General features: G+C 39.7%; 1 protein-coding gene across 11 annotated transcripts in view; it reads left to right on the forward strand.

Moving 5' to 3' along the window:
* Nucleotides 1-12960, forward strand: part of MYLK (myosin light chain kinase) — a 208891-nt gene extending 195931 nt beyond the window's left edge. For 10 of the 11 annotated variants that reach the window (XM_065070506.1, XM_065070505.1, XM_065070502.1 and 7 more), the window contains 5 exons: nt 5349-5501; nt 6520-6643; nt 7867-7996; nt 8874-8993; nt 10848-12960. In XM_065070506.1, the coding sequence (XP_064926578.1) occupies nt 5349-5501; nt 6520-6643; nt 7867-7996; nt 8874-8993; nt 10848-11107 (787 nt within the window). In that variant the 3' untranslated portion in view covers nt 11108-12960. Of the gene's footprint in view, nt 1-5348; nt 5502-6519; nt 6644-7504; nt 7643-7866; nt 7997-8873; nt 8994-10847 lie in introns of those variants that run through there. The other variant, XM_005512321.3, reaches the window with a different exon arrangement.
* The last annotated feature ends 2187 nt before the right edge of the window (nt 12961-15147 follow it).

The raw sequence follows: 15147 nt of genomic DNA on the forward strand, positions 1-15147 counted from the left end.
GGGAGTGTGCTGTGGCATGCCCTGACATAACACCACGAGGGAGGGTTCAGAAGTGTTGAGAGACTTGTAACCTGCCTAGACAGAGACTCTGTTTCCATTATATCCTGTGCAACAACAAATACAAGCCAGGTTTAGCAAAGAGCTGCTGAAGAGATCTCTGTAGGCAAAGGGTCTTCCCTGCAGAAGAAAAATGGGTGGGATATAATCCCAAGTAGGAAACAGGGTAACAGTGCTCCTCCAAAACCCTGCAGCTAAACCTCTCTCCTAGCCTGCTGCTGTGCAGGTGTAAGCACAGAGATCACACTCTCTGTTGGGATGCTGCAAATGTCTTCCTTATGGCATGGCTGACTTAATTCCATTCTGCAGCTCATGGATTCCCTTTCCACATTTCTAAGCTACACATTAAATCCTTTTAATCTTTCTTGATAACTTATTCAGTCCCGTCTCTTCATCAGTCTTTGTTCTTCCTTAAATTTCCCTGTTTGCATTTTCCACCTCATGTTTTTTATCTTCTGCTTTTATCTTGCTCTCTGTCCTGTTCTGCATCACAGTGCTGTCCCACATACTTAAGCTGATCTATTGCCTTTGAAGTAACAGCCACAAATATTATAGCTTGTGTATATCATCTCCATTTATGTCTACTTGAGTTTTTCTTTTTGCATTTAAAATAATCTTCATCTAATGACAGTTAAACCTCCTGAATTCTTTCCAGCTCCCTCTGGCCCATTTATTCTTCCAGACATTGCTAAATTTGTTTGTTGGTTTGTTTTTTTTTTTTCCTATTTCTGGTTCTTTTCTGATGATCCACTTGAATAGTTGGTGTTTCCAGCAGTTAGCAATCTGAAACAATTTCTAAATTCTGTTTTTATTTCAAAACAATTTTGGTCTAAGACTGTAGCACCACATGTATATACATTAAGATAGTCCTTTTCCTTCTGTCACCGTGGAGTCTGACTAGTTTCAGTGAGGAACGGGCTATGGCTGATTCTTTTGCTTACTTTCCATTAGTTTGGCTTGCGTTATCAGTGCAGGCAGTGTACATCTTTTCAGAGTAGCTGATCTCTGTCAATTAATATTTTTAATATGCTATACCTTAGGCTGGTTTTTAATATCATATTTGTTATTGCTGTGTGCTCTTTTCCTTCAGCGCCTTCGTAATAACATGCACCCCGATTCTTCAAACATTCTCTTCCCTTTTATCTGTTGTGTTATTCATCACTGCTGTTATTCCTTGTTTGGCAGTTCAGGTTGGTTGAAAGATCTTTTGGCATCGTTCATCTTCTGGATGTGCTGACTTGGGACTTCAATAAGACAAGACACATTGCTGGCTTACACTTGGCCTCATGTTGTACTAAAAATTTAATCCTTGTTAATAGAAAGATGAGAGCGCATTCCTTGTTCTCTCAATAAAGCAAGTTAGGAGGGCTCTAATGTCATGACTGTACTGCCCAAAAGAAAATGACTTATTTTTTCAGTGGCACTGGCAAATTGTGATTCCTCATTAATCCACAGGGCATGTAACAGAAGGGTGAGAACGCAGTAACCCCCTTGCTTCAGCAATGAGCCATCTTCCTTTACATGGGTTCAATGGTCTGTTTTACCTTGAGATGGCCCGTGTGGAGTCAGTCTGCCCTCAGCTGAGGAAACGGTGGTTTTGTCCAGTGGGTGTGTGTCACCCACAAAGTAACCTGAGACTATTTATTTGTTTGATTTCACTTGTAGAAGAACTAAATTACTACATAATCTCCAGGGTGCAGGCATGGTTGTGTGCTTATTTGATCTGACCTGCACAGGTGTATCATAAGCAGATATTATGGTACTCTTCACTGAAATCAGCTACTTTTTTCACTGCTAATGTAATGCAGACTGTAAGGAGGAGCTCATTGTCATCAGCCCAAATCAGCTGCTGCTGCAAGCATTGCTTGCAGAGGAGTGCTCAGGGTCTCACTTTCTGAGACATGCAGCAAATTCATCTGTCCTGGATTAGTGGCAGTCTTAAATACAAAGATTTCCAAGTGAAATGCTATGGCGTTTGTTACATGGGCAGTCAGACTGGTGACCACATTGGACCCTTTTGATCTTAATATTTCTAAATCTGTACTCAGAGCTCTGTTAGAACAGGGCAATACATGTTAGGGAACTTTGGAGGATAAAATATCTTTCTTCTTTATTTAGAAGTGGAAAATGTGAAAGATTTTCTAAACAAATGGTTCTTAACATGCCAGGAAGATGCCTGGTTAAGTAGCTGGAAAAATGTTTTCAGTAAACAACTCACCGCTTGTCTAATAGTAACTTTGCAGTGTAAGCTCAATATTAATTTTCTGGAGCAGTTGCTCATCTTTATCACTTAGCCTCAGCATTCCAATGAAATTGTTTCCATAATCTGTCAAAAGAGTTGCTGAGCCATTATTACTTTAAATGGCTATTAAGAAATGAACAACCAAGGCTGAGGTCAGTGAAATCTGTGCTAAAGATAAGAATTTCCGGTTATAATCTACATTAGTTGCTGGATCTTGTTTTCTGACTATAGACAAGGATCTATTTGTCCTTAAAATGTTTTAATGACAAGGCAACTGATTCACAGTGTAAAACCGTGGTAGAGAAAGAAAATTCTTTTAGCCCTATAAATTTGCACATTCAGAAATACAAAAATACATTCATTGAAATGTTTGAATGGGTACTGTTACACTGGTGTTTGGAAATGACAAAGCAACCGGAGGCTTAATCGATACCCATCTGGTAATTTACCAAATGCATGGAATGGGTCAATACTGCCACATTTAAGACTATATCAGATAATTTTGTCATGCAATTCTTAAAAAAAAAGCCAACCAAAACAAAGTTATTTTACCTCTCTAATCTCCTTCTGTTTAAGCTCATCCCTCAAAAACTGTGTGTGCCATGCAGAATCCCTTTGCCCAGAAAGCCAAATGTCTTTATAGCCACTGCCCCCGACGGCAGTGCGGAGCAATGGTGCTTCCACATGAACTATGTCTCTGCATCTGTAGCAGTCTTCTCAGCACGAAAATGATCTCTCAATATTGCAGCTTTAATCTGTGGAAATAGGCCATAATATTATCACATGCAACACAAGAGCTGCACAATACTGTTGGTGGTAATAGCGTGCAGAGGTCAAGTTGCAATACTTCCATCAAGTATTGGGGGAAACAGGTTGTCATTGCTCTGGCTGCCCAAGTGTGTCCTCTGGAAGCTCACCTGGGCAAAGGGAATATGTGCAGCTCCTGTGTTGACAGTGAACTGAAGAAATACTTTACAGACCCTCCATTTATATAAAATGTGAACCTTTTGAGCAGCTGCTGAATTGGCTGAGAAGTTGTTGTACTTACTACATAGTCAAAAAAGAGACAACTTGGCAATCAGTATCTGGAACCCAAAACTTAGAACTGCAGACTGGATGAGATTTTTTTCACATTCTAAAATATTATAGAGAATGATGGCATTGTCATAAATAGGAAAATGCTTAAATATTGGAGTGGAAGTAGGTTCAAGGCCCTGCAGCAGTGCTTTGTGGATTCCAGAATGGAGATTCTGCTTCAACAATTTACCTGGCCGTGACGGCCCATGTGCACAAGGACAGAAGAGAGTCTCTCGTTGTGCTGCAGCTACACCAGCTCTCCAGTGCTATCAGGCACAGACCTTGTCTCTCCCAGTGAAGGAAGAGTCAAAGGCAGGGAACAGCTGTGTTAAAGTTGTTTTATGTGAGCACTTTTTGTCACCTTTATCTTTCAGCTTTCTCTAACTCATGCCTATTATATGTTCATAAATGGGTCTATGCCACCTTATACATTTACAAAGTCATGCTTCACTGTTGCATTTGAATGCACCCCATCTAATGGAAAGTTAGACAGCAAATACCTTCTGTTCTGATTTACTTCTTCCTGCCTGAGAAGAAACAAACCTTTCATCTTTATCTCATGTATTATTACTAGCAAACTTCTGAAGTATACATGTAAGATTCTGGACTCTGCTGTACTGCACACAACTTCCAGAAATGGTAAAAGCTTTAGTATCTGCTTTGTCTGAGGCTTCAAAGAGTGGGTGTTTCTGCTTTGCTTATAGATACAAAATCCTTAGGAATAAATTCCAAATCAGTTTTTGAATCCAATTAGGAAGAAAAGAGTAGCAAAGTAACTTTGGAGGAGGGGATTATGCCAATATTATTAATCAATTAGCTCACTGGATTTGATCCCAATCTCTTTTTCTACCAGTCTGCTCTGTGATACTCAGTAGCATCAGGATATTCATATAGTACTACATCCATATAGTATTTTCAGAACCCTAATAAGTTCCACTTACTTTTCCATATTAAAAGAAAATGTACTACTGTTGAGATGTAATTGGTTAACATGATTGTACAGAGGAAGCAAAGTCTGTAAGATTTCATGAAGAATAGGTTATTATGTACATTGCATGTCAGGAAGAAGACTTGGAAAACTGAATAACTTGTAGTTCTAAGAAATAAGCAACCTTCCACCTGAAAGTTTTTATTGAGAGAGTGATATATACTGGAATCAAAAGTATCTGGAAGCACAAAGGTACAGTATAATAAAGGACAACTCTCAGCTGGAGAAAGATACTCTGCAAAAATGACACCATGTTGTTCTGTAATTGCCTTTCACTGGCAATTTATCAGTTTTATTGAGTAAAAAGCCTTAGAAGCTCAACTTAGGTTATAAAAGAGCGTTATTTGCGTTTCATGCATCATCATGACTGATTGAGAACATAAAGACCAAATCACTTTTGGATGCATCTGCATAACCCTACAGCCTGCAGTGATGTAGCACTGCTTTATCTGGCTGTATCATTCAGGGTGGTTTTGTTTACAAAATAGCATTGCAGATTTCATGATTTCACAACGCATCTTTCTTCTTGGACTCTGTCTGCAGGAGTAAATGGAATAAAATGTACAAAAAACCCTTGTTTTGACAGTAAAGGCAGCAAAGCTACTCTGAAAGCACCAGGAAAAAAAAAAATCAGCTGAATTTGGTGTGAAAATTGCAGGATTATTTATGCAGAACTAGACAAGTCATTTAACAAACTACTGTGCTCCACTTTCAGCTAATTCTAGTTCTCTCCTCAAAAATGTCTTGGGAAAAGAGAAAGAGCAAAAATCTCCCTTTCAGTTTTGCAGTCAAAATTCTAGTTTCCTTCCCATGAGACTGTCTGTAGTTAGCTTTGAGTCCTGGTTTTTGTTTTTTTCTTCTAAGCTTTTACTGATAAAGATCTGCAGAGCCTTGGAGATGTCACAAGCAGTTTTAATTTGCTCCTCTGATACTTTGCAAATTCATGTTGTTTGTTTTGTGTCTGTCTGTCTCTTCTATCCCCAGGGTCAGTGGACTTTCTCCTTTCATGGGAGACAACGACAATGAAACCCTCGCCAACGTTACCTCAGCAACCTGGGACTTCGATGATGAGGCTTTTGATGAAATATCTGATGATGCCAAGGACTTTATCAGCAATCTACTTAAGAAAGATATGAAGTAAAGTTGTTGGACTTGCTGCACTATGTTTGCATTTAGCTGAACGTGTCGTTCTTGTTTCCCCACTCTGAATCTGCAGGCTGTGGAAGCAGGCATCTCTGGCAATACTTTATAAGGAGCTCTGTGTGTCCGTCTGTCTCTGCGCACAGCTCTCACTTATTTTACGGTGCAGGGTCTGAATGGTGCGCTTGCTTCCCATCGCCTGCTCATTCTGCTTTTCCCTTTCCTCAGGAACGATGCAGCCTGAGGTTTTCTGTAGCTACTTTTATCTTCACTGTAGTGTGATACAGACTCCTGCATGACATGTTCTGTCTTGATCTGAATGGGTCGCAGTTTTGCTAGATTTATTTCCATGTGTTGCTTTTAAGTGTGGTACCTCCAAATAGGCAACTTTCCTGTAAATGTAATGATTGGGCAAGAAAATAAAAAATCAGAGTAGGAGCCGTGTTTACAGCAGACTCCAAACAAACCAAAGAAAGAGAACGTACTTCTTCCAATGAATTTGAAATCAGCTGGATGGAGAACAGAGGGTTATTTACCTGTGTACCAAGAACAAAGTGAAGAATGGGTGTGGCTTCATTAGAGATTTGGACATTTCTGCTTTCTTAAATGTTCAGTGCTGCAGGGGAGGAGGGTATTAAATGGTGGGAAAGGAGAAATGTCTGTAAATGAAGGAAAGGAGATCTAGATCAGGGCACTGCCAGCATGAGGTAGCTGAATCATTGCCATCGTGGTTCTGCTGCAAGTGTTCCATGCCTAAAACATATGGCTTTCTGTGCTTTGTTTTATAATGTTTTATTAACACTTTAAAATGCACAGTATTCTCTGAAAAAAACCTACAGAAATTGTGAAAGTGAGTTTAAGAAGTAAGCATGGCTGGGAAAGCAGTGCCACGTGATCTGTGTTGCTAAATTTAGGAAACAAAAGACAGCTTTCAGCAAAGAGTGCAAAATAATGTTAAAGCAGGTAGGTTCAACTATCATTAATGGCAACACTGACTAGTCTTTTTATGTAACAGGAGTCGCTTAAATTGTACTCAGTGTCTTCAGCATCCTTGGCTGCAGAAAGATACCAAAAACATGGAAGCAAAAAAACTTTCCAAAGATAGGATGAAGAAATATATGGCCAGAAGAAAATGGCAGGTAACGAAGAAGACATAGAATTGGGCCAGTTATCCTAATAAGTCTCTTTATTTCTAATGTTTATGATTCTGAGAAACACCTTCTACCAGGTGTTTTCTGCCGCTGGTGGAAACTCCAGTGTGGCCAGTGTATGAATGCAGGCAAGCAGGCTTGGTTTCTATGGGTGAGAAGCAGAAGGCTGCATAGCTGCATAGATGTGACACGTGATGATTCCATTTCAGGCTACTAAAAGGCGTACTAGCTCAAGTAGAAATTTTCCTGATCTTTGGGGAAGAAAACCCCACTGAGGGCTGGGGAATTATGTTATCCTTCACAAACCCGAACAGCTAGGGAAATGCTTCTCCGCCTGGCCTCTCTACATACACCTCATTTTGCAGTAGTTTCATTCTCCTAAGCCAGTAGTTCTGTTCAAGCTTCTCATGGATTCGGTCAGATCGGTTTAATAATTTTCTTAGATGTATTCAACCTCTGTATCTTCTTTGTTCTTAATCCTGGAAGCATTAAGTAGCAGGTCCATCTGTGCTGTTCTGAAAGCTAGGGGAGTTGATGTATAAAATCCTGGACCCAGTCTTTTGAGTAGCCTACAAAATATTCATTCATGTAAATCTACTTTATATTTCCTCTTACAGTCACAGAATCACAGAATGTGAATCACAGAATGTGTTCAGTCTACTGAACATGTTTCTTAGGAGCTCAAGCAAGTTATAAAAAAATGCAAGTGTCCGTACTACAGAAAAGGTAGTTTGAGCATATTTTAGTATCCTGGTGGTTGATTCTCGAGCCTGTCAGAGGTCTGCTTCCATCATGCAGATAGTGCTTTCTCATTCATTTCGTATTAGCTGGTTATTCGTCCTTGGTGAAAGCCGGTCCAGCCCATACAGCTATTAAGAGAGCAGCCCGCCACCAGAGTTAAGTTCCAGTTAAACAGGACAAAGCTTTTCGCTGGCCCTCCTCTCGCACAGTGCTTTTTATCCGCAGCTAACAGAGACATTCATTTAGGTATGAGTTCATCAGGGGAAGTTTATATCTGCAACTAAATTTGGTAATTCGGACCAGCCTGCTCTGTCTCTCCTAAAACAACAGAGCTATATATAAGCAGTTTGTCCAACAATTCCAGCGAGGTCCGCAGAGATCCCAGATAATTTGTGCGAAGCACGATTGTTACAGAAAATCACATGCCTTTTGGATTGGATTGATCAGAAGCCTTTTATGTTATGTCTTAGAAAACAGGCCATGCTGTGAGAGCAATAGGAAGACTGTCGTCCATGGCGATGATTTCTGGTATGAGCGGGAGGAAGGCCTCCGGGAGCTCGCCCACCAGCCCTATAAATGCAGACAAAGTAGAGAACGAAGGTAAGGATTTTTGCTGCACCATATTTTTAACCTCTCTGTGAATCAGTCTTACTAAAACTTATAGTGAAATGCTAGAGATTAATCATTGAGATGGTTATTCCTGCTCTGGCGCTCTCTCTCTGTTTTTATGGTCTTTTTTTATGTTAAAGAAATCTATGAAAAATTCATTGTTCTCATATTGTTCTGTTACTTAAATGCCCCAGTATAAGTATGGGCAGTGAACTCTTCTCTTTTTAAAGCCAAAGAATTTAGGCAGATTTCTCAGCTGCACTTTCTATCAGTTTGGGAATGCATGTTTATACAAAGATTACAGTGATGAATTACCTTCTCATGCAAGCGAGCAAGCAAGCATTAACACTTGCTGTAACCACGATGTACCCTGCATAAACCATGCTGTTCAGACAAGGGAATTTCAGAACAAAAATCATGTGTCTACATTATACCCCTAGGTCCCCATTTGAAATGTGGATTTGGGGTGTGTAACAATCAGAGGTGCAGCTGTTTGACACTTGCGAAAATCGAGCAAGTCATTTTGACATATCCACATCAACTGCGGGCCTGAGACAAGCTGAACTGGTTTACCTCTCTGACTAGCAAAAGTTCAGGTTCAATTAGAAACAAATTCAAGAAAAAATAAAGATGATTTGTAGCACGGTGACCTGCATGTTGATTTAATTCTATTTATGGTCTGAATCTTTGTCCTGTTGCGAAAGTTTGGCACAGAACTAAGTAGCGAATGTCCTCACAGTGCCATTAGGCTTACAGAATTAAACAAAATAAAAGATGCTTTCATTACCATCTGATAATTAAAAATTAAAATGCATCTTTTGAGAACATGCCCTATAAAACAATTAACTATATCTTCGCTCTTCTCCAGATGCTTTTCTTGAAGAAGTGGCTGAAGAAAAGCCTCATGTAAAGCCATATTTTACTAAAACAATCCTTGACTTGGAGGTTGTGGAAGGAAGTGCTGCTAGATTTGACTGCAAAATTGAAGGTACTTTGAATTAGCCTATCTCTTTCTTTCCTTCCTTCCTTCCTTGCCAGCTTTCTGCATCATGTTGTTGTTTAACTTTTTCAATTTTTTCCTTTATTATTGTTGAGTTGGTGCCATTTTGCTTTACCAATATCTGCATGTCACGGCTTGAATGTGTTGCAATAACAGGAATTATTTGAAGCTGTACGGGCTTGTTCTGTGCTTGCCGTAGAACCGAAGTCTCCAAGAGTCAATGTGTGAATCACTAATTCAGAACAGCAAGGGGGAACTGTACGGTGATTTTTGAGGGTAGAAACAGTAAAAACAAGATGCAACATGGTACCATAAATTGCAAGAGTACACTCTGAGAGACTGCTAACTGGAAATAATAGGTAGGAAGTCACTTGTCTGAAATGACACACAAGTTTCAGGTGACCTCAAGATAGCTTTAAGCCGTACATACATTGTACAAAAGGCAAAGTGGTCCCTAACAGTGTATTTGCATGAGAAGTAATGCTAATATAATTGCACTGGTTACAAAAATCATAACTATAAAATACTATATTGCTGTTTGGTTTTTGTGGTTTTTTTGTCGTTGTTTGTTTGTTTGTTTTTAACTTATGAGTTCAAGAAATTAAAACTCAGACTGGAAGATGCAGATAGAAGGAATAAGTTTATGAGAAGACACTTGAGGACTTGGCTCTGTCAGCCGAACAGCCTGCAGGCCAGGACTGTAAGCACTGGTACTGCAGTGACACTGGACCTTCTCTGTCACAGCTGCTGATGCAAGCTGGAAATTAGGAAGAGCTGTTAAAACAAAATGGGTAGTCAGTGCCATATTGCACGTGTTTGTTAGACAAATTCTGATCTTAAAATGAGGTTCAGAAACTGCCTCACTGACCTTCTGCTTGTTTGTTTCTGTGCTCCTAATCTCTTTCACTGCTGTTTCCTACCTCACAGTGGAGATGTGAGGATGGATTATTGTTGCTGATGGATGCTCAGCGTGAGGGGTATGTGCATAAGTACTGCATGGAATAAAATAGATGGATCTACCATGGTTGATGTTCCAAAGTTTCCAGCGAATCACTGTAGTGTTCGTTGTGTACCAGGGATTCCTGCAGTTTATTTCTGCTCAGCAGGAAGTCACAGCCCAGAACTTGGCTGAGACAACGAGCCTTCAGTTTGTTATAGCAGCCAAGAGTACTGTATAAGGGATTGTTCTCCAGCATGCAAAGTACAGCCCTGCTCCGGATGCTTGAGGACAGCAGCCATTTGCTTCACAAAAAGCTCCAAAGCTCCCGTTGAGATGCATAATCAAAATGTTTCTCTTAGACTCCCTTGCTTATCCTAATAAACACAATTAAGAAATAAGACAGGCCAGTGTGTAAGGAGCAGATTAGGAGGAGGAAAATTCAGAATAGCCACAATGAAACAACCTGAGAAGGAAATTACACTGTAGCTGTTGCCCCAAACACCTTATCCTTGAAATTCTAAATCTCAGTGTCAGGAACTCTGGTTTCCACAAACGCTGCAAGGTAAGGTAAGCCTCGAATACGCTATTAACAGTCCTTTGCTGCCTGATGTCTGAGACACAAACAGCTGCCTGGAGTCACTGCAAAAGTAGTGGAAAGGGAAATCTAGTGAGAACCTCAGTGCTAACTTTCAATTTTTTGCTATTCATATTAAAGCTGTTTCAGGTAAACGTGAAGCAAAAAGGCCTCAGATCACCTACATTTATTTTAAATAGAATTCAATGAAATATCTGTATAGCAACACATTGGCACGTCCATACAGACATGGAATTAAAGCTTAAAGTAATTACAGATAAGTCAATACCCATTCATTGCAATTGCTGTTCTCTCTGCCCTGTTGCAGGCTATCCTGACCCTGAGGTAATGTGGTACAAAGATGATCAGCCTGTCAAGGAGTCCCGTCACTTCCAGATAGATTATGATGAGGAAGGGAACTGTTCTTTGACAATTTCTGAAGTGTGTGGGGACGATGATGCCAAATACACCTGCAAAGCTGTTAACAGCCTTGGGGAAGCCACGTGCACCGCAGAACTCCTTGTGGAAACAATGGCAGAAGGAGAAGGAGAAGGAGAAGATGAAGATGAGGAGGAGGAGGAAGAATGAAACAAGGCTCAAACAAAAAAAAAAAAAAAAAGAAAAAATATATTTAAAGACTTTCCCTTATAAGGCTCAGAAAACCAAGTTATCAAAAGCACCTTGTGTGATACATAGGTATTTGGGGGTTGTTTTTTCAGCATGATCAGTTGATACCTGTTTGCTTTATGTATGGGCATTAATTCAAATCAGCAGGCAATTTTAAGTTGCTAGCATGATTTGATTTACTTTAAGCAAGTCATCAACTAAGTTGCCCAGTATATTTTGAAAATTAAATGTATGGAAAACAAGTCTACAGTTATTCTGAAAGAAAAAGTCTATTTACTGAGCTCATTGCTCTATACTATTACTTTCCTCAGCCAAAACTGCACCTAAGTTGACTCCCCAAGGTCTTCTTTACAAGGAATCATCTGACACAGCCAGAATTGAAATTTGTATGTTGGTATGGTTCATTTTTCATTTGTTTTAAACAGAATTCCACAGCCCTAACTTCAAACACAGTTCCTGCCCTTTCTCAGTGCACTGTCCGTGCCATTGCAATACTGGCTCATGTTGCACATCCAGGTGGTTTCCTGAGAAACTCCTGATCTTGCTTTTAACCAGCTGATCACACCCTTTCACCTCTCCCTGTCACTCAGTGCAGTCACAGCTGACTACTTAAGAAACAGACTGAAAACACAAAGGCTGACCATATTTTCTGTTTTTCTGGTCAGTCTAATGATGATTTATGATTCATATATACGCTGCTGGAAAAAAACAGGCTATTGCACAATCAGGAACTTCTATGTTCATGTGTGTAAATGGAATCCCAGGTTAGCTAAAGTTTTACTTGTATTTATTTGGCAACTGCAAAACAGATTTCAACTGATAAGCTGGAAACTCCCACAGATTTTTGGAGCAGTCAAGAAGATAGTAGCCTGGACTACAAACTCCTCTATACCTAGCAGTTTCCAAAGAATTTTAACCTATATAGGACCTGTTTCTACCTTATGAGCTTGACTGTCTTGTTTTTGTCTTAAACCTGCACCAATAAGGCTGCTGAGTTTTTTAAAACTGCAGAAAAGCAAAACAAAACAAAAAAATCCAAGCCCTGGGTTTGTTTTTGGTTTTGTTTGTTTTTGTTTTTGGTTTTTTTCTCAGAAATGGTTAATGCACTCAGATTTAGTAACTTTGCTTTCCTTTCACAGTATTGGCACCTTTTTTTTTGCTGTTGTTCAGAGGTAATATCAGAGGCTGCAAGGTGATTTGCATCATCTAAAACCAGTGTGTCTTATATCTGTGTATCATTCCAAAAGTGATTCTTTTTCTTTTCCACTTTTTGTGCATAAAGTGCAACCATTTGCATTTCAAAGGTTACCTCTTTTAAAGAAGAAAAGATTACCTTAAATCCTCACCACTAAGTAGCTAGTGTACTTTAATACCGGTGTGTACCATATCGACCTTAGGTTGTTTGATATTACCTAGTTGTGTATGTGTTCCATATGATTTGCTCTTCTACATTGAAAGCCCAGCTAATGTGGACAACACAATGGGTTTTAACTGCTTTACTCTTTGCTGCTAAGTTCAGATTGCCAGCATGTCTTTTCAATTGATAAAAACCTCTTGTTATACTAAACACAGTATTGCCACAGTTCCTTATACAGAAAGGTTTTGAATCTGATTTACAGCATACAAAGCTTTTCTCACGTTTTGTTTTGTTTTTTTTTTTTTTTTTAATGTTTTAGGCAACAACGGGGTGTATTTTGTACCTTAATAAAAATATGCTAATATTCTCCCAGTTTGTTAAACCATCAGAATTGCAAAGATGAGAACGCTACGGCTGTAGTTACTCACAGTTCCTAAATAAATAATACCACAAAGCACGCTCCGTGTATACTCTATTGCAGGCGCCACTGCGTTCATATTGGCTAATCATATCGTTAACAGCATCTTCTTTCATTCTGTCCCAAGACCTACTTGGCACAAAAATGGATGAGGTGGCAACAGTGAAACCTCCTGGATGTCTGTGGTACTGCCGCGCTTCTCCTACCACATCAGCACAGACCGGGGCGGTGTGGAGGCTGCTCTGCCCCAATGCCATCAGGTACAGCCCAGGTGGACACTAGTTATAGCCATGTGCTCTGCCACACGTCTCCAGCCTCATCGCATCATTCACAATGAACGATGAATTGTTGACATGGATGGGGCACCAGGACAGCTGTGGTTTTCTTTTATAGTTGAGAATTACCTTACGGTGGGGAAATGAATATTTCAGAAAGACTGTAAAAGCAAGAGAGAAAAAATTCAGGGAAGTCTAAATGTAGATGTCTGCTTATACTAATGTTCCTAGAAAGGGTAAAGATGAAGATATTTAGCAAATATGCTTGCGCTGCCTTTATGCAGACTTTGAAGGAGCAGTCCAAGACACCACAGACCATGCAGGACCACACAGAAATTCCCTAAAGTGAAACATCCTGCTTGTAGTAACATGTCTCTTGAGCAAATTTGCAGCCCTTGAAACAGTCACCTTTGCACGATGGGCTCTGCTGCCTTGTGAATGTTATTCACTGTCTGTTAGCTTTTGTTCAGGCGGGCACGTGTGTAAAGCAGTAAAAGGTCTGGCTCTGATGGCCTGGTCCATGGGCATGGCAAGGTCTCTGGGGACATATACTGAGTATCAAAACCCACAGACTCAATATTGGGTGTTCCACACAAATTTACCCTTCCTTCTCCTTCTTTACTAGAGTCTCCATGTCTCACTGGCTATAAACTGCCTGTTGTTCTTTTACCCAAGCGATATATCTAGCTCACCATCTCCCTGTTGCCTCCTATTAACATCCCTTATAGTCTGCAGGAAACAATCTCTGCTTCTAAAACGATGCGATACGTAGTGAATTCAACTCTGAGCAACTGACTCCAACTTGTATTCAACCTTTGATTTTTTGTTTTATTTGAATAACAGAATTCTATATCCACTTGAAATCCTGTCTCACATCCTAACTGATCTAATAAAAGGTATTACTTCTTTCTATAGACCTTGTCTTGCTTGTATAATGTTTGCAGAGACCCAGTCCTGAGGTGTGATAGGGCTGAAACCATCCTCAGTAACTGAGGTTATGCAAGACATTATTACTGCCCTAGATGGACCACTTCATTTTTGTATTTCTTTTGTATAAAATTCAGTCTTCTCAAGAGACATGGAAAATCTGGGATTGTCACTGGTTTTCACTACTTAGGTTTCTGGATTTGCAGAAAGTTAATTTACCTAAGGACAGACCTGTCCAGCTATACAAGCAACCCGTGTATATTTCTGGATGATGAGGAGACCTTTGCTAATTGTGTGGCGTGCAAAGACTTCCGTAGTGCTGCTTCTCTTTGCTCACAAGGAAGACAGCAGAGAACTTCTTAGCTCTCGCCACTGGAGTGAGTGTCAGGCTTTCAAAACAGACATTTCTTTTAGTTGCTTACGTGAATGATCTCTTTCTCTAAAATTTCTTGGAGTATTTATTGAAACATTGTACTAGAATTTCATGAAATTCTTGTAAATCATGTTTGAATTTTGAGCCCTATTGACTGCAAGAGATGTGCACCCAGCACCATGAATTTATTAGGCCACATAAAGGCGTCAGTGAAAGCAGAATTCGCAGGCTGTGAGGGAGACCAATGCTGTTACTCTGCACCGCTCAGGAAGGCACTGCACTATAACCAGCATGAAAACTGAAAATTGCTTCTGGAGGTTGAGAAGTAATTCCCCAGAATATTTAGAAGTTCTGTAGGAAAATCTAAAAAAAAAAAAAAAAAAAAAATCATTTTAATTCTTTGGAAAGGTAGTTCTGGTTATATCTTCTCTATACAGGATGCTTGAATTTGTGTTGCGATGAAAGTAACGCTATCCAAGCCTTTGCCATCCTATAAAACTTTAGGAGAAAATGAGTTACAGCTGCATTTGTGCCCAGCTTCTGCGGGTTATTAAACTATAGAAGTGATGAAAACCTACTAAGTACTCCTAAAATAACCTTACCTGGAAAACTAGCCCTATTAATTTCTCTAAGGAAATTACAGACCTATTT

The sequence above is a fragment of the Columba livia genome, chromosome 7 (assembly GCF_036013475.1).
Source record: "Columba livia isolate bColLiv1 breed racing homer chromosome 7, bColLiv1.pat.W.v2, whole genome shotgun sequence".
Lineage (NCBI taxonomy): Eukaryota > Metazoa > Chordata > Aves > Columbiformes > Columbidae > Columba > Columba livia.